The sequence below is a fragment of the Piliocolobus tephrosceles genome, chromosome 16 (genome assembly GCF_002776525.5).
Source record: "Piliocolobus tephrosceles isolate RC106 chromosome 16, ASM277652v3, whole genome shotgun sequence".
Lineage (NCBI taxonomy): Eukaryota > Metazoa > Chordata > Mammalia > Primates > Cercopithecidae > Piliocolobus > Piliocolobus tephrosceles.
Genome location: NC_045449.1, coordinates 62,900,545 through 62,922,349, shown reverse-complemented (window position 1 = coordinate 62,922,349; position 21,805 = coordinate 62,900,545). Strand labels below are relative to the sequence as shown.

General features: G+C 34.6%; 1 protein-coding gene and 1 pseudogene across 2 annotated transcripts in view; one reads left to right on the top strand and one right to left on the bottom strand.

Moving 5' to 3' along the window:
* Positions 1 to 21,805, top strand: part of ABCA5 (ATP binding cassette subfamily A member 5) — a 78,566-nt gene that overhangs the window by 4,744 nt on the left and 52,017 nt on the right. For both annotated transcript variants that reach the window (XM_023211951.1, XM_023211950.1), the window contains exons 2-9: positions 8,134 to 8,250; positions 9,220 to 9,424; positions 13,194 to 13,355; positions 14,272 to 14,360; positions 15,680 to 15,909; positions 17,914 to 18,055; positions 19,743 to 19,931; positions 21,383 to 21,530. In XM_023211951.1, coding sequence (XP_023067719.1) covers positions 8,149 to 8,250; positions 9,220 to 9,424; positions 13,194 to 13,355; positions 14,272 to 14,360; positions 15,680 to 15,909; positions 17,914 to 18,055; positions 19,743 to 19,931; positions 21,383 to 21,530 — 1,267 coding nt within the window. In that variant the 5' untranslated portion in view covers positions 8,134 to 8,148. The remainder of the gene's footprint in view (positions 1 to 8,133; positions 8,251 to 9,219; positions 9,425 to 13,193; positions 13,356 to 14,271; positions 14,361 to 15,679; positions 15,910 to 17,913; positions 18,056 to 19,742; positions 19,932 to 21,382; positions 21,531 to 21,805) is intronic.
* On the bottom strand, positions 3,601 to 3,832 carry LOC111542481 (annotated as a pseudogene).

Here is a 21,805-nt window from a genome sequence, read left to right as displayed (position 1 = left end):
CATGCATCCTAAATAATTTTTCTCTAACAATTATTTCTAAAGGTTATGTACATTTTGATTACTTATAGTGATGTGAAATATGTTCCATAGGACTTGGAATGTAGTAACCCAGTATTCCAGTACTTTTTTTTTTTTTTTTTTGAGACGGAGTCTCGCTCTGTTGCCAGGCTGGAGTGCAGTGACATGATGTCTTTTGCCTCCTGGGTTTGAGCGATTCTTCTGCCTCAGCCTCCTGAGTAGCTGGCATTACAGGTGCCCGGCACCCCACCCAGCTAATTTTTGTATTTTTAGTAGAGACAGGGTTTTACCATGTTGGCCAGGATGGTCTTGATCTCCTGACCTTGTGATCCTCCCGCCTCGGCCTCCCAAAGTGCTGGGATTACAGGCCTGAGCCACCGTGCCTGGCCATAGTAACCAGTACTTTTAAGATAAATTAAGAAGTGAATTTTTGATATTGAAATTTGGATTTTGCAACTCCTGGTCTTTAAGTCAATTAATACATTAGAAAAGGAAGATGGGCTTTAGTGGGCTTTCAATTTTCTTGCAATTTATTGGATTTAGTATAAATTATTTTATATAGGAAATTATTCATCTAGGAAAGTTAAATTTGATTAAATCTTTAGAAATGTTAGGTGTTTAAAACTCACCTAAGTATTATTTAAAGCCCTACAATAAACTTAGCACATTTCTCAGGTATGCTGTGAAACTATGGAAAATAACTTTTTTTTTTTTGAATTTTGAACCCTTATTTCTCTTTGTGCCGTTGTTCTTTAACAGCTAAGCACTGGCTTTGTTAAAGAGTTTTTAAAGTATTTCATTGGTACGATTTTGAGTTGGAATCATATAAATTCTGCTTTGGTCTTGTGTTAACTCAGCCACTAGTGAGTGCACTCCTAGATATTGTCTGAAGGATTGTTCCCGTTTAGAGGCAGTTAAACTTGAACAGTTAAACTTGAGGCAGGCCAAGCATCTTTTTACTGCCTTTTTCTTTTATTCTTCCAAAACCATCACATAAAGCTATACAATTTTGGAATTTTAGTATAGAAAGAGGAAATGTATAGCTCCATGCTAAATATGGGGTTTCTTGTATCCCAAGAAAAGGCACCTGATCAGTCAAACGCTTCATAGGGTCCCCTTTTTGGTCGTGCCTCATTTGTAACTTTGCAGCCCTGTTTTCAGATATACGCTTCTGTCAGGAACACCACTTTCATGTCACCTCTGCTGTGTGGATCTCCACCTTTCTTTCTGGAAACCTCATTCTTTCATCCACAAGAGTTGCTCCCATCTCAAGGTATTAACCCTTTATTTTTGGGTGTTTGTCACTATAGAAGAGTACTGCCTTCCCACATGCTTCCTTCATCCCAGTTTTCCTACCCTAACTCCCTGTTAGGCTAGTCAGTATTGTCCTTTGGGATTCCAGACCCTGCAAAACAGTGGAGGATGGGGTGAAGAGAGGGGCCTTTGTGATTACCATATCAGTGAGAGTTGTAGTCACCCCTTTTTTTATTCTATCTTGTTTCTCTTTCTTCTCCCCAAAGGACAGGTATTAATTCTCAGAGACATTGTGGTCTCGACACCTGAAAAGGAAGCCAAATATTTTCCCCAGCATCTCATCATTTGCAAATAATTTATAGGGTAGAGTTAGTGTTTACATTATTATGCAGACCAGGATATTTATTCCCCATATCCCTTTTCAAATTGGGCCTGCTTAGACACTGTGGACTCAGGGGTTGGAAGATGCAGCAGGCAAAGAGGAGGGTGAATAGGTACATTGTTGGGTCAGTTTACAAAGACCTGACTATAGCTTTGAAGTTTCTGTTTTAGATCAACAATAAAGTTTAAAGGTTTATGCAGAATTAATGTTAAGAATGTTTCATTCTTTTCAATCAAATAGCTAAACCATGTATTTCATACTGTGAAGAAAACCAGCAATCAAATGGGTTTGGAAGGTTTTTTGTTTGTTTGTTTCAATAACTTGAATTGAAGCTCAAGATTATTGAAATTTAATATTTTCATATGATTAGACTAAAGCTTTTGAGTGTAAGAAAAATCAGATTGTTGAGGTCAGTCATAATACTGAGTCATTGGTATAATTTGATGGCAGAGTTTACATTTTCATCATTTTTTCTCTTTGTCATTTTACAATTCATTCTGTAGGATTTCTTTGACTCGGTCTTCAATTTAGCTCACTAATTTGTCTTTAAATGAAGTTCATCCCATCTCTTAGTGCTTTTTTATTTCTATCAGTTTATTTAATTTCTAAGTTTTGTAATTGCTTTTTTCTTAATTGTCTTGCCCTTGTTCCAAGAATATGATATGCTCTATTACTCTTTTAAGGATGTTAGTTATACTTTTATACACAGTCGTGATCAACGTGTATAATTAGTTGCCATGTACAAGGCACCATTTTCGGCTTTACATGTATTAATTCTTTTAGTCATTTTAACAACCCAAAGAGGTAGGTACTGTTATTGCTGTATTTTACAGATAATAAAACTTAGGCACAAAAACATTAAATAACTTGCCCAAGGTCTCAAAGTTAGTGTGTAGCAGAGGCAGAATTCATGTTTAGTTGGTTTGGCCTCAGAGATCGTACTCTTAACCTATACTACTTTGTGCATTTTTAGTTCTTGTGTTTGTTAATTTTGGTGCCTTTGTAATATTGGTTAAGATGATTTTTGCAAGAAATAAAATCTGATACTAGTTAGCTGAAGTGAAAATGAAAATATATTGGGAAGATAATAGAGCATTTCACATACTCCAAGGAAGAAAAATCAAGTTTTGAGCACAGTAGGTGTGGTACATTAGAAGAAAGCTTTGAGTAAGAATGTATAAACTTTCTTTCTTAAATGTTGCCATTTATGTAATTCAGTTTCCTTGACTTCCATCTGTGGGTCTCTTAGTTAATTCTGCCAAGAGAAATTTTAACTGACACAGTTCAAGAGTACTAGTAGTGTTGGTGGTGGTGGTGGTGGTGGTGATGATGGTTTGTGTGTGTTAGGATGGTGTTTGGGGAGTTGGTTTAGTTTTGCTTTAAAAAGTTCTGATGAGAGGTGGAGTGGGTGGGCAGGTTCTTTAGACAAGGACCTGAGAGACTCAACCTTGAGTTCAGGAAGCAGTTGTCAAAAAAGGAAAAATGTTGTGAATCCATCTACTCTATGAGTCTGTTATATAAAAATGAAGAGTTAAGCATCCCGCATTCAAATTGGATTAATAATTTAGTAGCATTCACGAAATCAATGTGTTTTGGCAGGTAACTTGAGAATGTTCATGCTGCATTAGGTTAGTATTTCTGTGTTTGTATTGTAGCAAATAATTTTTGAATGAGTACAGTTTCCTTCCTTCCTTCCTTCCTTCCTTCCTTCCTTCCTTCCTTCCTTCCTTCCTTCCTTCCTTCCTTCCTTCTTTCCTCCCTTCCTATTATCAATTCTTTACCAAATGTGATATAAGTTGAGACTGTTAGAAGAATTTATTGACTATTGCAGAAGTTGATTTAACAAAGAGTCTATTATGAAAATGTACATGACCTAATTTTTACATCATAGTTAAACAGGCCCTTTGGAGAGGGGGACATGGGTTTTTCTGATGAACAGCCATTATTTACATTCGTACCAAGGCTTCTAACATGATGATGCTATTACCTCACATTACCACCATTCCAGTGTTGTTCTGTTGCCCACTAGTTGCCATTTCCACACATTCATCTATCACAAGATTCATAAAGGGATCAGATTCCTGCAATATTGCTTGGGCATGTCTGCCACCACTTAATTTTCAGTGATAACTTTTTGCCCATACATTTTTTCAGTTCGGGAGGGTAAGCTTTGCTCATGGTGTCTACTCCACAGGTTACAGATGCCTTGGAACAGAATGCTGAAATAATTTATTCTAATATATCTTCTATTCTTGATTGATTTTGTTTTGCTGTTTTTAATTTACTCATTTAATATTTTTATAGTATGTCTAATTGTTTAATGACTTTTTTTTACTATGTAAGTAATACACAGAAAAAAAGCATGAAGAAAATAAACGTTGTCTTTAATTTCATTGCTAATTTAAAAATTCTTTCTAGTCTTCCTTCTGTGCATATAAAGAAGATGCTCATTTAAGCCAAACTTTAATTATATATATTTACTGGAAAAGACAAACTGCCTCTTAAAAATTGTGGGCCAGGCACGGTGGCTCACACCTGTAATCCCAGCACTTTGGGAGGCCAAGGCGGGTGGATCACCTGAGGTCAGGAGTTTGAGACCAGTGTGACCAACATGGTGAAACCCTGTCTGTACTAAAAATACAAAAATTTGCTGAGCATGGTGGCAGGCACCTATAATCCCAGTTACTCGGGAGGCTGAGGTAGGAGAATTGCTTGAACCCAGGAGGTGGAGGTTGCAGTGAGCCGAGACCGTGCCACTGCACTCCAGCCTGGACAAAAGAGTCACACTCCATCTCAAAAAAAGAAAAAAAAAACCTGTGAGTTTTCTTTATCTAGGTGTAGACAGTCCACCAGCTTGGAACAGATGGTCCTTGTTTTGGAGGAGAGTTATATCAGTGGCCTCACTAGGTAGGTTTACTTAAAACAAGGCACAACAATTTCTCTGGAAGGTTTAACAGGATTTTTGTTGTTGTTGTTATTTCCCCCAAGCTGCCTTCTCAGTAATTCTTAGTATGCAGAGATCCTAGGTTACTGGGTCGAGTGTATTTGAACAGGCGCCGTGGACATTGCAGTTGAGGCTCTGACCACTTCTATTTTGAGTTCAGCTGGAATGAAACTTCTTTGAAGAATCGAGATAGCTCCAGCAGAGGTACACAGGCAGAAAGGATTTCAAGGATCTTCAAAGGGTAAAAGTACCCTGGAGGAGGGATACTGGACCTGTGATAGTTACAATGATTTAGATCATTCAGTTTTACTTTTTAAAGTAATTTATTAAGGTAAAATTTATTTCCAAAGTAAAACTCCTTACCTTGTAAGCAGTTTCTCCTCATTCTTTACTCTCCCTGGCCTCTGACAATCACCAGTGGGCATTCTGTCCCTACATTTATCTTTTCTGGAAGTTTCATATAAATGGAATCATATAATATTTGAACTTTTTAGTCTTTCACTCGACATAACGTTTTGTACACTGATTTAAACTGTAGCATATAGCAGTACTTCATACCTTTTTTTTTTTTGAGACGGAGTCTTGCTCTGATGCCCAGGCTGGAATGCAGTGGTGCGATCTCAGCTACTGCAACCTCTGCCTCCCAGGTTTAAGCAGTTCTGCCTCAGCCTCCTGTAACTGGGGTTACAGGAACGTGCCACCATGCCCAGCTAATTTTTGTATTTTTTTTTTTAGTAGAGACGGGGTTTTGCCATGTTGGTCAAGCTAGTCTCAAACTCCTGACCTCAAGTGATCCACCGCCTTGGCTTCCCAAAGTGCTAGGATTACAGGCGTGAGCCACTGCACCTGGCCACTTCGTTCCTTTTTATGGCTGAATAATATGTGTATGTATATGCCACAATTTGTTCATTTATCTGTGGATAAGTATTTGGGCTGTTTCACCTTTCTGCTATTCTGAATAGCACTACTGTGAACGTGTGTGAACATGTGCTCAATTGAGTCCTTATGTTCATTTCTTTTGGGTGTATACCTAGAAGTGGAATTGTGAGGTCATATGGTAATTCTATGTTTAACTTTTTGAGGAACTGCCAAACTGTTTTTCTCAGCATCTGAACCATTTGCTTTCCCACCAGCAATGTATTCCAGTTGCTCCACAGTTTCTCATGAGAACTCTGCTCTCATTCAAATTATTATTCTCCGTAGGTAACACATCATTGTCCTCTGACTGCTTTCAAGATTTTTTATCATCTTAATTTTCAGCAGTCTAATTATAGTGTGTATGGGCATGTATTTTCTTTATGTTTTCTGGACTTCACCAACCTTCTTGAAACTTACGTGTTTATATCCCTTGCTAAATTGGAAGTTTCCAGCCATTAAGTCTTTAATGTTTTTTTTTTTTTTTAGCATTCTCCTCTTCTTTTATAAATCAGATAATATGAAAGTTAGACTTTTTATTATTGTCCCATAGTTTTCTTTTTTCTTCTTCTTTTGTTTTTCTTTGAGACAGGGTCTCGCTTTGTCACCCAGGCTGGGGTGCAGTGGAACAATCTCGGCTCACTGCAGCCTCCTCCTACTGGGTTCAAGAGATTCTCTTGCCTCCCCAGTAGCTGGGATTACAGGTGCCCACCACCACACCTGGCTAACTTTTGTATTTTTAGTAGAGAGGGATTTCACCATGTTGGCCAGGCTGGTCTTGAACTCCAGACCTCAGGTGATCTGCCTGCCTTGGCCTCCCAAAGTGTTGGGATTATGGGTGTAAGCCAGCGTGCCCAGCCTGACTCACAGTTTTCTGAAGCACTGTTAATTTTTTAAATACCTTTTTTCTCTCTGTTGTTCAGATTGGATAATGCCTATGGATAATCTTCAAGTTTACTCTTTTTCTGTTGTGTCATTCTGCTTTTGAGCCACTCCATGAGTTTTGTTATTGTGTTTTTCTGTTCTAAAGTTTCCATTTGTATTTATTTCTTATTATGGTTTTGTGTTCTAAAGTTTCCATTTGGTTCTGCTTTATGTCTTGTTTCTTTGCTAAGATTTTCTATTTTTCATTGCTTTCAAGAGTACTTCCGATTGTTTGCTGAAGCCCTTAAATAGCTGCTTTAAAAGTTTTATCAGATAATTTCAAAGTCTGCGTTATTTCAGCATTGGTATCTTTGATTTTATTTTCTTAGTAGAGTTGCTTTTTTTTTTTTTTTTGAGACGGAGTCTTGCTCTGTCTCCCAGGCTAGCATGAAGTGGCACAATCTTGGTTCACTGCAAACTCCGCCTCCCGGGTTCAAGCAATTCTCCTGCCTCAGCCTCCTGAGTAGCTGGGATATGCCACCACACCTGGCTAATTTTTATATTTTTAATAGAGATGGGGTTTCACTATGTTGGTCAGGCTGGTCTCGAATCCTGACTTCTTGATCCACCCGCCTGAGCCTCCCAAAGTGCTGGGATTACAGGCATGAGGCATCGCGCCTGGCCAGCTATTTTCTACTTGCTTCATTTGCCATGTAATTTTGGATTGTATGAGACTTTGAATTTTGTGTTAATACCTATGGGAAATGTTGATATTTTCTCTTAACAGGCTGTCAACCAGGTTAGGTTCAGGTCATAAGTTTCTACTCACATTCTTTGAATTGTAGTTGTCATTTTAGTGTATTTTTCAAAAGCTTTTGCAGTACCTTTTTGGTCTGTCTTGTGTGTGCCTTGCAGTGAACAGTCTGGATTCGGACAGTGGTCTGTCTGTTAGTTCAGTTTCTCAAGTCTTTATCACACTAATAGGATTGGATTTATGTATGTCCAGCTTGAGAGTTATTACAGGAATTCAAAAAAACTTTTTAGGGTGCTTTCCTGAGCGCTCTTTCTATTTATTCCCCCTTCTACTTTTTGCTTCCCTGTGGCTACTCTTTCCATCCTCCAGCCAGAGAGCTAGTGTTTATTTTCTCCATTGTGTTACATACTTGTGCAACTGCAACCACCATATCCAGGGCCCAATGGTAGGAGGTAGAGAAGAAAAGCAAAAGGGATTGGCCTCATCCTCTTACAACCATAGCTCCATTGAATAGAGAGAAAGGTTTTCCTGCCTCAGAGTGTTGGCTGTGATAGGCTTTTGTTACTGTAGTCTGGCCCTGTTACCATGGAATTGCTTGTGTGTGGGGATACAGGAGAATTCAGAAAAGAAAAAAAGATTTGCTATTTCTTCATTCTCCCAGAGCATTAAGACTTCCTTTGCCCATTCCTCAATTCAAAGTTAAGTCTTCTTCTGGAGCTGCCTCTGTGGGCGGTTCAGGAGATACCAAAGGAGAAAAAGTACCACTGTTGATATGGTGGTATTTCAAATTCTGGTCTCCCCTATTTCACATGCCTTGTTTACTTTTCAGAGTCCACAGATTGCTGCTCCATGCATTCTGTCCAGTTTCCTAGGAGAGACAGCTTGGAGTATGCTTAATCCATCTTACCTGGGACTGAAACATCTGCTTGTTTTGCCATTAAAAATTACATGCAGTTTACTGCGTGGCTCCAGGTTTGTTTGTTTGTTTTTCCTCTTTAATAGGTTTATTCAGAAAACATGTCCACTGCAATTAGGGAGGTGGGAGTTTGGAGACAGACCAGAACACTCCTACTGAAGAATTACTTAATTAAATGCAGAACCAAAAAGAGTAGTGTTCAGGTAAGTTAAATAACTCTTTCTTGCAGTTTATTTTGCTTGATATGTTCTATCTTGAAGCGATGATTTATTTTGCTAAATATATTTTTATTATAATTTTATTTTCTTTGCTTGTAAAGTAAAAGTTTGCCATGTTAGCCACAGAAAAATAACTGAATTACCTAATGCTTTCTAAATGTTAAAAATTTTAATAAAAATTTCTACATTTAGTTAATTTCTAACATCTGTGCTTCATTTTGAGCTTTTAGGCATGGTTTCCTGAGTTTCATGAACAACCTCGTATTTTTTGGAGTCTAGATTGAGTTGCCCATAAGTATTAATATTATGACACAGATTTGTACCCACAGCATACGTTACTTTTGATAAAGGTAAAAGAAAGGAAGAACTTTGGCTAACCAGCTAGTAATAATTTCAAAGGATGAAAATATATTATTCATCTTCTCCTGAAACTGGTAAAATAATGAAACAGCAAGATGATATAATAGCTCATTTCTCCTAAAACTGACTACAGAATTTAATTAAGTATGGTTTTGATAGTGTACATTTAGGTATAATTAAAGTATGATTTCTAATTCAGAATTGAATGAGGGCATTTTTATGGTGAATCCATATAGGGATGTTTGGTAAATTGCTTTAGATAAAATTATATGAGTAAATTTATTGTGTTTTATGTCAATAATCTAAGATGTTTAAATATTATCTTTTATGTTACCTTAATTTATTACGTGACTTGAATTTTAAAATATTTCGGAAAAACTAAATGCAAAGGAAAAAATCATATTAAATGCATGTTGGGTTTGATGAGGTGTTCAACACAATAATTCTTTTGGGATAGAATTGCTTTTACTTTTTATTCATAAGAAAGGACAACCAAATTTCTTGTTTTTTCTTAGTATTATATTATCTGCAAATAAATCTTGATTTTTGTTGCTGTTGTTATACTTTGTAATCACTTTGTTTCTTTTATTGTAGGAAATTCTTTTTCCACTATTTTTTTTATTTTGGTTAATATTAATTAGCATGATGCATCCAAATAAGAAATATGAAGAAGTGCCTAATATAGAACTTAATCCTATGGACAAACTTACTCTTTCTAATCTAATTCTTGGATATACTCCAGTGACTAATATTACAAGCAGCATCATGCAAAAAGTGTCTACTGATCATCTACCTGATGGTATTGTGAGCTTATATATATTCTATTTATAATATTAAGCCTGTTCAATATTTATCAACTTGCTTTATTGAATAAATAGCAGTCTTAACACTTAGAGATGTGTTGCTTCACCAAAGTATAGTTTTATAAAAATACTAAAGTTATTTAATTCTGTTGCCTTATTTTTCTTGTGAAAAATTATTTTATGTTCTTAGTGGTAGGAAGCATATTTTATGTACTTTTATATTTAATTCTTAGGCCATTTATAAAATAGTTTAAGTATACTTGTTTAAGATACAAGCTTTGATGGGCTATTTCACTTTAATTCTGACTTTCATATAATTATGAAGCTAGCAATGTTTAGCTGAATGTGGTGGCATTTGCCTGTAGTCCCAGCTACTCAAGAGGTTGAGGTGGGGGGATCCTGTGAGCCCAGAAGTTTAGGGCTGCAGTGAACTATGATCATGCCACTTCATTCCAGCACTCCTTACTCTGGGCAACAGAATGGGACCCCCATCTCTAAAAATAAAAATTTAAAAAAGAAGCTAGAAATATGTGATAAAGATTGTAAAGCAGTCACCTTTTCAGCTTACCATGCTTGTTTATGGAAGTATGTGGTGTAAACTGAAGAAGTACCTAACTTTGGAGACTACAACTATGACTATGGTGAAGTACCTAACTCTGTTTTATTTATTTATGTATATATTTTTTGTAGAGATGGGATGTTGCTATGTTGCCCAGGTTGGTCTCAACTACTGGGCTCAAACGATCTTCCTCCCTTGGCCTCCACCTAAAGTGCCACCTAAGTCTTTTTTCTCAATGTGCATTTCTCACAAAGAAATGAACTAGAAAATAGTGTAAGCAGTGAAGTTCCAGTGAACTTAAAGTGGCTGTGAGAGAACCTAAAACAAAAACTGGAAAAAGTGACAGATATTCTTATACTATTAATGATTAAACAATGAAGTGCTGAATTGTAGAACATAGCAGATTAGCATGTTATTTTTTGCTATATGGGATAGTTGTAATTAGCTTATATATCATCACATTATTGGGTAGTACATCATTGAATGGAAAGTGTTAATTATACAGTCAGAAGCCAAGTAACCTATTCCATTGGTTTCTTTCTTTGGTTATTTCTATTTAATATTTTGATTAAATACACTTCTTATTGTTATATGTTAGTGTATCACATTAGGCACAAGTAGTATAGATTACCATGAGAATTTAGTGTATAGGCTCAAAAAGCTGATTAAAAATGTTGAAATGAAATTCATTGATAATTCTGAGTAGGAGGAAAGAATATAAACCAAAGAAATAAGAGTCCGGGCGTGGTGACCCACACCTGTAATCCTAGCACTTTAGGAGGCCAAAGTAAGCGGATCACCTGAGATCAGGAGTTCAAGACCAGACTGGCCAACATAGTGAAACCCCATCTCTACTAAAAACACAAAAAAATTAGCCAGGCGTGGTGGTGGGTGCCTGCAGTCCCAGCTACTTGGGAGGTTGAGGCAGGAGAATTGCTTGAACCCGGGAGATGGAGGTTGGTTGCAGTGAGCTGAGATTGTGCCACTGCACTCGAGCGTGGCGACAGAGCAACACTCTATCTCAAAAAAAAAAAAAAAAAGAAAAGAAAAAAAAAGTCAGTGTATATTAACTTAGATGCCAAAATAGTATATACATATACACACATTTTTTAGACTTCTGTCTTTTTAACAACAGAACTATCTGAAAATGGGTTATGTGTACATACATAGCATGACTGGCCGGATGTTGAACTAACACCCTGTTTATTTATGTAAATCCTGGAATTCTCTGTCCCTCTTAAAAGGCCTGGAAAATCTATTAATTAACATTTAAGTAATACTTTACAAAGCATTTTTTTCTTCTTTTTCTTCTTTTTTTTGAGATAGGATCTCACTGTCAAGCTGGTGTGCAGTGCCATGATCTCAGCTCACTGCAGCCTCTGCCTCCTGGGGTCAAATGATACTCCTGCTTCGGCCTCCTGAGTAGCTGGGACTACAGGTGCACACCACCACGCCTGGATAATTTTTGTATTTTTTATAGAGACAGGGTTTCGCCATGCTACCCAGGCTGGTCTCGTACTCCTGGACTCAAGCAATCTACCTGCCTCCACCTTCCAAAGTACTAGTATTATAGGTGTGAAGCACCACATCCAGCCTACAAAGCATTTTGATGTTTGTTACTTCACTTGTTCTTCACAACAACCCAGTGTCATCAGCTAGGCATTGTAGATGAGGACACTAAAGTCTGAGGGTTTAAATCGCCTATCTGTGCTCACACAGTTAATAAATGAAGAAGTTAAGTACTAATTCTATATTATTTCCATTTCACCACATATTTGAAGCTTCTGTAGTGAAAATTAGTTGCTCGTAAACAAAACTTACAAGAAAATATTTAAAAATTAGTCCTATCTGATGAGAAAGAGTGATTACAGTATTTCTTCCACTTATCTCCTAAGAAAGGAACAAGCAATATTGGATTTGAATGACAATTTTTATTTAAGGAGGAGTTGTTTCGTAGTTACTAAAATGCCTGTTTGGTTTCTGAGGATTGTGGAATTTTCTTTATAAGAAATATTTAAAAATAAACGATTCATATATTTACTAAAAAGTTATTTTTGTACAGGTGTCGTGGCTCATGCCTTTAATCCCAGCTAGTCAGGAGGCTGAGGTGGGAGGATCACTTGAGGCCAGGAGTTCAAAACCAGCTTGGGCAACATAGTGACACCTCATTTCTACAAAATTTAAAAACAAAAAATTAGCCAGGAATGGTGATGAGTGTCTATAGACCCAGCTCTACTCCAGAGGCTGAGGTGGGAGGATCTCTTGACCCCTGAAGTTGGAGTGCAAGATCCCATGTACTACAGCCTGGACAACAGAACAAGGCCCTGTCTCTAAAAAAAAATAAAATAAAATAACGAAGTTATTTTTTAGTTTTACTTCAAGATAGATAAATGCACTGCATTACTAATAATTTTTATAATTTCATTGCTGCCTGAAATTAGTATAATTCATTAAGGTTTTGAGAAACAGCAATTTCTTTCAGAAATATGAGTTCTGCATATTGTTTTATACTATATTTCATATGTTTATAACATAACACTGACACATTTCTGTAATCAAATGACAGCTGAGTAGTGTCTGCATCTTTGTACCATTTTATTATTTATTATTGTTTTGTTGGAAGAATTGTCTTTTTTTTCTTTTGTATTTGTAGTAGAGACGGGGTTTCACCATCTTGGCTGGGCTAGTCTCGAACTCCTGACCTCATGATCCACCTGCCTTGGCCTCTCAAAGTGCTGGGATTACAGGTGTGAGCCACCGCGCCCAGCCCCGATGTTTTTTTTTTGAGACATGGTCTCACTCTGTTGCCTAAACTGGAGTGCAGTTGCTCAATTATGGCTCACTATGCAGCCTTGACCTCCCAGCTCAAATGATCCTGCCACCTCCGCCTCCCAAGTAGCGCTGGAAGTACAGGCGCACATCACTACACCTGGCTAATTTTTTTATTTTTTGGAGAGATAGAAGCTCACAATGTTGCCCAGGTTGAATTTCAACTTCTGAGCTCAAGCAGTCCTCCCGTCTTGGTCTCCCAAAATGTTGGGATTACAGGTTGAGCCGCTGTGCCTGGCCTGTCTTCATTTTTAAAGAAGCAAACATAGCAAAAGTGTTTATAAAATATTCCATTCATCAAAATAATTGTAAACTTGATCTACTGTATTATGGTATTTTAATTTGTGAGCTAACTATATTGTTATGATATCTTGCAGTTATAATTACTGAAGAATATACAAATGAAAAAGAAATGTTAACATCCAGTCTTTCTAAGCACAGCAACTTTGTAGGTGTGGTTTTCAAAGACTCCATGTCCTATGAACTTCGTTTTTTTCCTGATATGATTCCAGTATCTTCTATTTATATGGATTCAAGAGGTAAATAGCCCTATATAATCATTGAAGATCAATTAAATTCATATCTTTGCTGCTTGCAGTTCATAGTCGAAATTTTATATATTTCAATATTGGCATTTTCAACTATTCTTACTTGTTCCAATAGGAAAACTGAGAAGTATAGCATAAAAATATTTATTTATAAATACCTATCTACTTCTACACATAAAATTTTTATATAATATCCATTTTGATTTAATACACATATATATTAAAAACAATAGCATAAAGCAAAATTGCATTTTGGGTTATATGACTTTCTAAATCTCTAGGTTTCATGTGATTGTTTTTACTGATGTAAAAATATTTTAAAATCTTTGTTATGTACAAATCTTTAAAATCTTAAGGTCTTCTACTAGTGAACTTTCTTAGTTTTATATTTGAAACATGGGAAACAACCTTTGGTTGTTTAAACCTATGAAGAAATATTATCAACCACAAACATATATTGAGCAATGTTAAAGTCACTATGCTAAATACTGAATTTGTGACTTTATTTCAAAAAGCCCTTCTGAAAATTCTTTTTTCCTGTTTGCTTAACTTTGACTTTTCCTTGCTTCTGGAAGTGCTTTGGAGCTAAGTCATGTAGAATAATTTACTTTAAAACAAAAAAGTAACTTGTTTTAAATAACTACAATTAATTTCTTTCTTTACGTTTTTATTCATTCACTATTTAGTATTCTAACACATGTAACTTTTATTTCAAAATTTCAAGTAAATGATCAGAAATCTTATAGGTATTATTTACCTTTGAAAGTGGGAAAGTCAGTAGCTTATTTCTTTGGTCCTGTAGAGATTGATTGATTATATTATTTTGGTAACTCTCCATATAATATCTTTAAAACAATGCACTTGCATGTTGTACAGAATCTTAGATCTCATATTCTTCCCCCCATAGCTGGCTGTTCAAAATCATGTGAGGCTGCTCAGTACTGGTCCTCAGGTTTCACAGTTTTACAAGCATCCATAGATGCTGCCATTATACAGGTAAATATGATAAAGGAAGAAATACAAAAACGACACCATTTTAAAATAAGTATTTCCTAATTCTTTACAGTAGTATTTGGTTTGACTACTGTCAAATGTACAAAATATGTAACTTACTACAACTCCTTTAAGATAAAAGATAAAAAAGAAGTCATATTTTCTGATTTGGTACTTTTTGTTGTGTTTCATATTTTAGCAGAAAAACTAGCCATGAAGTTAATTTTAAAAATCTTACTTTTGTGTCTGGGCTGGATAGCAGTAGACGAAGTTACCTTAGAATTCAAACTATTCAAATTAACCGTATTTCATTCTTCCATGTTCTGTATGGATCTGTGGCTTTTTTTTTTTTTTTCCATTTGCTCTTTCTAATTGAACTTACTATACTACAAAATTTACTGTGCTACAAAATATTGTAAAGTCAAAATCTATATCAACCATCTTCTCTACTAAACTATATGTTTAAAGTATGTATAAATAATGATAGAACTGGAATCAAAATCTGAACAGGAGTCTTATCTTTGTTGTTACACTGCTATGTAGTAAAATGACTATAATAATAATACTTTACTTGACAGCATTGTCATAAGAACCAAATGAGATGATTTATGTAGAATTGTCTTGTAAACTTTTGCAGTATAGTCTAAACATATTAGGGACATGTAATGTTGCACAAATTCAATAATACAGGAATTTAAGGTAAAGATAGTGAAATACAGATCTATTACATTTATGTTGTTGTATCACCTATTTGTGTTTTGGCCAAAGTTTTTAGCCATCCACAGCCCAGACCACACTGGATGAATAGGCAGGACAGATTTCAATTTAGACATTAACTGGAATGTTAGAAGTATTATGTGGCATAAATAGTTTTATTATTTGTGCTATATGTGCAGCATATATAGACTTTAAAGCAATAGAAGGGCATGTTAAACAATCATAAGAATGATGGCACTAATAATCACTCCTAAATTCCTAAATTTTGAAGATGTATATTTTTCCTAAGATACATATAATTAATTGTCTGCTTAAGATGGTAATTGTGCAATTTTATTTTATTTGACAAATTATTTAATCAAAATTTATACACTTACCAACTTTAAACTTTAAACTTTGTGGTATACTTTTAGAATAAATTGAAAGCAATATTCTACTCTGAATTATGATATTGGGGTCACTCACTTTATTTCAGGTATGTAACTTTTTGAGGATTGTATTTGTACTAGGTTATTGACCAAATTTAGGGATACAGCTGTCCCATTTTACTAGGGGCTACTATCATAACTAAATTAATTTAATGTATTTACATTTTCTAATTATAGTTGAAGACCAATGTTTCTCTTTGGAAGGAGCTGGAGTCAACTAAAGCTGTTATTATGGGAGAAACTGCTGTTATAGAAATAGATACCTTTCCCCGAGGAGTAATTTTAATATACCTAGTTATAGCATTTTCACCTTTTGGATACTTTTTGGCAATTCATATCGTAGCAGAAAAAGAAAAAAAAATAAAAGAATTTTTAAAGATAATGGGACTTCATGACACTGCCTTTTGGTATGTTATTAAAAATTTATTACTTAATGTAATTAAAAATTGTATTAAATATACAGATTTTCAAAATTGTAATTTTGATGTTTACCTAAGTTGATGAAGTGCTTATCCTATTTTCTTACAATGATCGCCTTAGTCTTGGAATTTGAGATTAGTCAACAAGTTTCAACAACTAATTGGCTTCATTTAACATAAGGGATGAAGAATGTCAAAAGCTTATGTTGACAATATGTGTTTAAATTTTATTTCACATTTTGTTTGAATCATGGGCACACTCGTGTATATTTCAGAGTATTTCAATATACTCATATATATTTCTGTGTATTTCAGAGTTCAGGAAATGTGAAATCTTGAAACATTAGAAATTAATAATTGCCTGTTACAGTTCTTCCATAATATAGCATATATATAATATTAAACATTTAGTTACAGTGATTCAAGTCTGTGTATGTGGTATATGGACTTTTTTCCCTCAAAAGTTTTAGTTACTTGGGTGAATTAAGATGAATATGGAAGTAATGTTAGAGAAAGAAATGAGAAAAACATGTTTTCACTAGTGACCTTTAATCTATCAGCATTTTTATACAGTGATAATTTTACAAAGGCTTGCATTTTTATAAATAATTCTAAGTGTAGTTTCCTTACTCTTTTCACTATGTAGTGAAGTTCGTTCTGGGGGGAAAGGTTATATAACAATTACAATATAACAATTAATTATACACTTTTTTTACACTTTACTTTTTTTTTTTTTTACTTTTTTACACTTTTTACTTTTTTACACTCACTTCACTTTTTAAATTATAACAATTACAATATAACAATTACACACTTTACGTAATGGGATTATTGTATGTAACATATGTCCTTTGCTTGTTTTTCTTTCATTTGTTATTTTAGAAATTATTGGTTTTGGATTTTTTTTTTTTTTTTTTTTTTTTTTTGAGACAGGATCTTGCCCTGTCACCTAGGCTGGATTACAGTAGCATGATCATGGGTCACTGTGGCCTCAAACTCCCAGGCTCAAGAGATTCTCCCACCTCAGTCTGACAAGTAATTGGGACTACAGGTGCATGCTGCCATGCCCAAGTAATTTTTAAATTTTTTGTAGGGACAGGGGTCTTGCCATGTTATGCAGGCTGGTCTCAAAGTCTTGGCCTGAAGTGATCCTCTCACCTTGGCCTCCCAAAGTGCTGGGATTATAGGCATGAGCCACTGTGCCTGGCCAATGGATTGGGTTTTAACATTTATGGGTTATTAAAGTATTTTATGGAGAACCGGTAGCTGGAAGAATTTAGGCAAATCATTCTCTCAGGGTCTTAGTTTTGCCTCAGTAAAATGATGGATTCAATTTTGATAATTTCGCTACCGTTTTAGCCTTCGCTCAGTGATTTTATGACATCATCAAATCCTGAGCTAACTTGAAAAAATGTGTGAAATAAAACTTAATACCGCAGCAGTTCCATTGAGCTCTGATTTGTAAAGAAGTCTTGAGTAAAAATAGTGAATTCATTACTGATCTTGTTTATTTCACATTGTGTAATTGTAGTAATTATGTGATTGATTAGTGAGTTAAGGTAGCCTTTATTGTTTATAGTTACAGAAGCCATCAGAGGTTTAATTGTAGCACATGCCATAAAGAAAATTGTTATCTTGACTTGCTAAACTCTTACATTTTAAGAAAATCAGAGACGTTCTGTGCTATTGAACTTTTGAGAATATTAGATTTAAATTAATTATGAATTACTATGCATTTTGAAAGCTTTTTTTTTTATCTCTGGAAGATAGCATTTTTCTTTTTTACCAGATTACACTTTTACCTATCACTTAACCAATACTATATTTTAAATTACTTATGACTATTAATTTTCAATACATAAGCATACACAGAAATGAAGTGACTTAATTTTAAGAATAAAATGACTAAAATCTAAAATTTTGTTTAAAATGATTTTTTAACTGTCTAAGCCTATGCATTTGACCATAAATATATCTGTATTCTCATTTTAGGCTTTCCTGGGTTCTTCTATATACAAGTTTAATTTTTCTTATGTCCCTTCTTATGGCAGTCATTGCAACAGCTTCTTTGTTATTTCCTCAAAGTAGCAGCATTGTGATATTTCTGCTTTTTTTCCTTTATGGATTATCATCTGTAAGTATTTTAACTTGTGATAGGAATAAAGAGCTGTCAAAATGTTTGATAATATAGCAAAGTCTTTTTCTTCAGTTTACTTATAGTCAATTTGCCATGAAAGACAGATTTTACTAAGTGATTGATAAGTGACTTAATAAATAAATGATGTAGCATCGCTGTATCCCTGTATTTTTAGGAATGTTACAAAATAGTGTTAGGTTTAGATTTAGCTTTTGTCATATAATGTATTTCATATACAACTCCTCTGAGTCTATCTGTTGTTGTCTTTATATAATGATGTATATAATTAAGACTGTTGAGTGTTGGACTACTTTTGTTAATCTTCATGAAATCCTTACTCTTTCAAGTTAATTTATGCTCCAGGATGATGGTTTTTAAAGATATGTCTTTGCAAATGTAACTCTTTAGCAGTCTTGATATTCATTTGGTATATTGGCTGAATGATGGGTTTTAACAACCAGCCTTTGTTTTAAGTGGTTCCATCTTCCATTCTGATTGGTTTATGTGCCAACCCTGTATCAGTTGTTAAATTTTTGGCTATCATTTCTGCTCTTTAAAATGATACATTGCAGATAATTAACATACTTCCATATGTAATTGCCTGTTTTTTTGTTTTGTTTTTTTTTTATGTTTAATTTTACTTTTTTGAGACAGGGTCTTGCTCTGTGGCCCAGGCTGCAGTGCAGTGGCACCCTCATGGCTCATGGCAGCCTTGACCTCCCAAGGTCAAGCAATCCTTCAACCTCAGCTTCCTGAGTAGCTGGGACTACAGTTGTGTGCCACCACACCTGGCTAATTTTTGTATTATTATTTTTTAAATTTGTAGAGTTGAAGTATTCCTATGTGTCCAAGTTTGGTCTTGAACTCTGGGCTCAAGTGATCCACTTGCCTTGGCCTCCGAAAGTGCTGGAATTACATGAGTGAGCCACTGCAGCAGGCCACCTGTTTTTTTTTTTTTTTTTCTTCTTTTTAAACTTTTTATCTTATGAATAAATTAAGTTTAAAAGATGGGTCTTGTACTTAAAGTTTTTGTTGATTTATTTTGTTCACATATTTTATGCAGCTTATTGCAGAAACACATGGCTATTTATGGTTTCTATAATGTAGAGGTGGTCATATTTACCTAAGATACAGATAAAAATACAATCTTTAATATTTGTTAATTTAAGGCCAGGTGTCGTGGCTCACACCTGTAATCCCAGCACTTTGGGAGGCCAGGGCAGGAGGATTGCTTGAGGCAAGGAGTTTGAGACCAGCTTGGGCAACATGGTGAAACCCTGTCTCTACAAGAAAAATACTAAAATGCTGGACATGGTGCCCCACATCTGTAATCCCAGCTACACAGGAGGCTGAGGTGGGAGGATCACCTGAACCCAGGAGGTAGAGGTTGCAGTGAGCCAAGATCGCACCACTGAACTTCAGCTAGGGTGACAGAGCAAGACGCTGTCTCAAAAACAAAAACAAAAAACAAACACAAAAATATTTGTTAGTTTAAATTTTTAAGAGGTATATCACTATTTGTATGAAAATAAAATATCTTACCACAGCATTTAGAAATTATGGTTGTATTTTAATGAATGTATTTTTCATGAAAATAGCTTGTTCTTTCAGAAGCAAACTTTAATTTTGTTTTCATACCAGTGTATATGAACATTGCACTAACCTTAATATTTGTATTTTATAGGTATTTTTTGCTTTAATGCTGACACCTCTTTTTAAAAAATCAAAACATGTGGGAATAGTTGAATTTTTTATCACTGTGGCTTTTGGATTTATTGGCCTTATGATAATCCTCATAGAAAGTTTTCCCAAATCGTTAGTGTGGCTTTTCAGTCCTTTCTGTCACTGTACTTTTGTGATTGGTGTCGCACAGGTAGGTAATATATTAATCTTGCGTTCACTAAATATTTTCTTTCTGTTTTATGTAGCTTCTTATACTCACATGAATACTATCTTTGATTTACCAAAAAATTATTTTAAAATCTTAGCATGAGAAAAAAATGATTTCTAGAGTATATTTTACATCTAGTTTTCTTTATGTTTGTCCAATTTTAAGTTTTTAGTTAAATGTTCTGTTTATAAATTTTTCACTTTTCACTTCAGTGTATCTCAGTAATTTATTTCATTGCAGAAACTCAGTTTGATAGTAACGTGTTTAAATGTCAAGTAGTTCTTATTGCCTGTGGCCTGGTTATATTGCTATCATTTGTACATTTATCTCAGAAGAATGTGTGGGAGAAAATTGTGTGTGGAGCAGAACAAATGTACTGTGAGTGTAGTGGTGGAATAAGTAGGTCTGGTGGATTTTGTTGGCCTAGGCTTCAGGAATTGTCATTCTAAATAACATTCAGACTTATAAATATTATTTTTATTAGTCCTTACAGAGGTAGTCAGGTTCTAAATGGAAGAAGGCTTATAAGAAACGGCTTTATAGTGGAACATAAATTTGGATAATATACAAATAAAAAATATAATTACTAAATATAAGAAATTACTCATGTTGGTTGGATAGAAATTCTGATTTATGAGATATAATTAAATATTGAGTTAATCATTTTACTTGTTTGAGACCTAAGAGTGATTGTTATACATTTTGAGAGTTCATTGAGTCCCCGAGTCCACGTTCTCTAGGAACACAGAATTATAGATTCGTAGGTTTGTGTTGTGAGTGGGACGGCCTTTCAGTGTCATTGAATTTATCTTCTTCATTTTATAGGTGAGGGACCTGAAGCCTAGAATAGTATAATTAAAGCGTATTCACTTAATGGCAGGGCTAGGACCTAAATGAGGCTTCAACCTCCAGTACATTTCTCTTTCCATGCTCTCACAAATATCTACTATGAATGCTTTAATAATTGTGTTAATTAATCAAAATATTTGCTTTCTTTTCACTAACCATAATTTTATTCTCTAATATTAAAGATGCTAACCATAATTTTATTCTCTAATATTTAATTTGTTTGGCTTCCATATGGATCATAACCCTTTTGTTTGCATTTGTTATTATTAATATTGCAGTTTATTTTTATTTCATTTGTTAGTAATTACATTATAATTAAATACCCTAGAGTGAATATATCCTAGTTAAAGAAGCACAGCATTAAAAACATGATTGAAAGGAATTGGTTTGATAAACTTGTATTTTTGTAAAGTCTTTATTGTTTTCCTTATAAATTTATATTATTAATTTGGTAAACTATTTAATCTATTAAAAGGCCCAGTTGGTTACTGTCACTCTGGATATGCTAAATAACTCTAAGTAGTATTAGCTTTTGCTTCTTTTTGTCATTTTTATGTAATAAAGTTAGTGTTTCTATTTTTCAGGTCATGCATTTAGAAGATTTTAATGAAGGTGCTTTATTTTCAAATTTGACTGCGGGCCCATATCCTCTAATTATTACAATTATCATGCTCACACTTAATAGTATATTCTATGTCCTCTTGGCTGTCTATCTTGATCAAGTCATTCCAGGTATGCAGATGGTTTTTGAATTTTACTTTAAAGATGTTTAGGCTTTTCTGCCCACGTAGGTACAGCTTCATTTTAAGATTTTTTTCCTAGCCAGGCTACCCTAAGTCATACTCATTGTTAAATCTTTTAATTTGACTTTAAATAAGTATATTTTGTACCTTAGGCTATAGCCACTAGTGAACATAAAGAGATTGTGTAAAAAGAGAGCAGTTTGTTTTGAAAGCCTTAAGTCTCCAGTTGATCTTAACTTGGTCCTTCTTTATATCAGTCTTTTA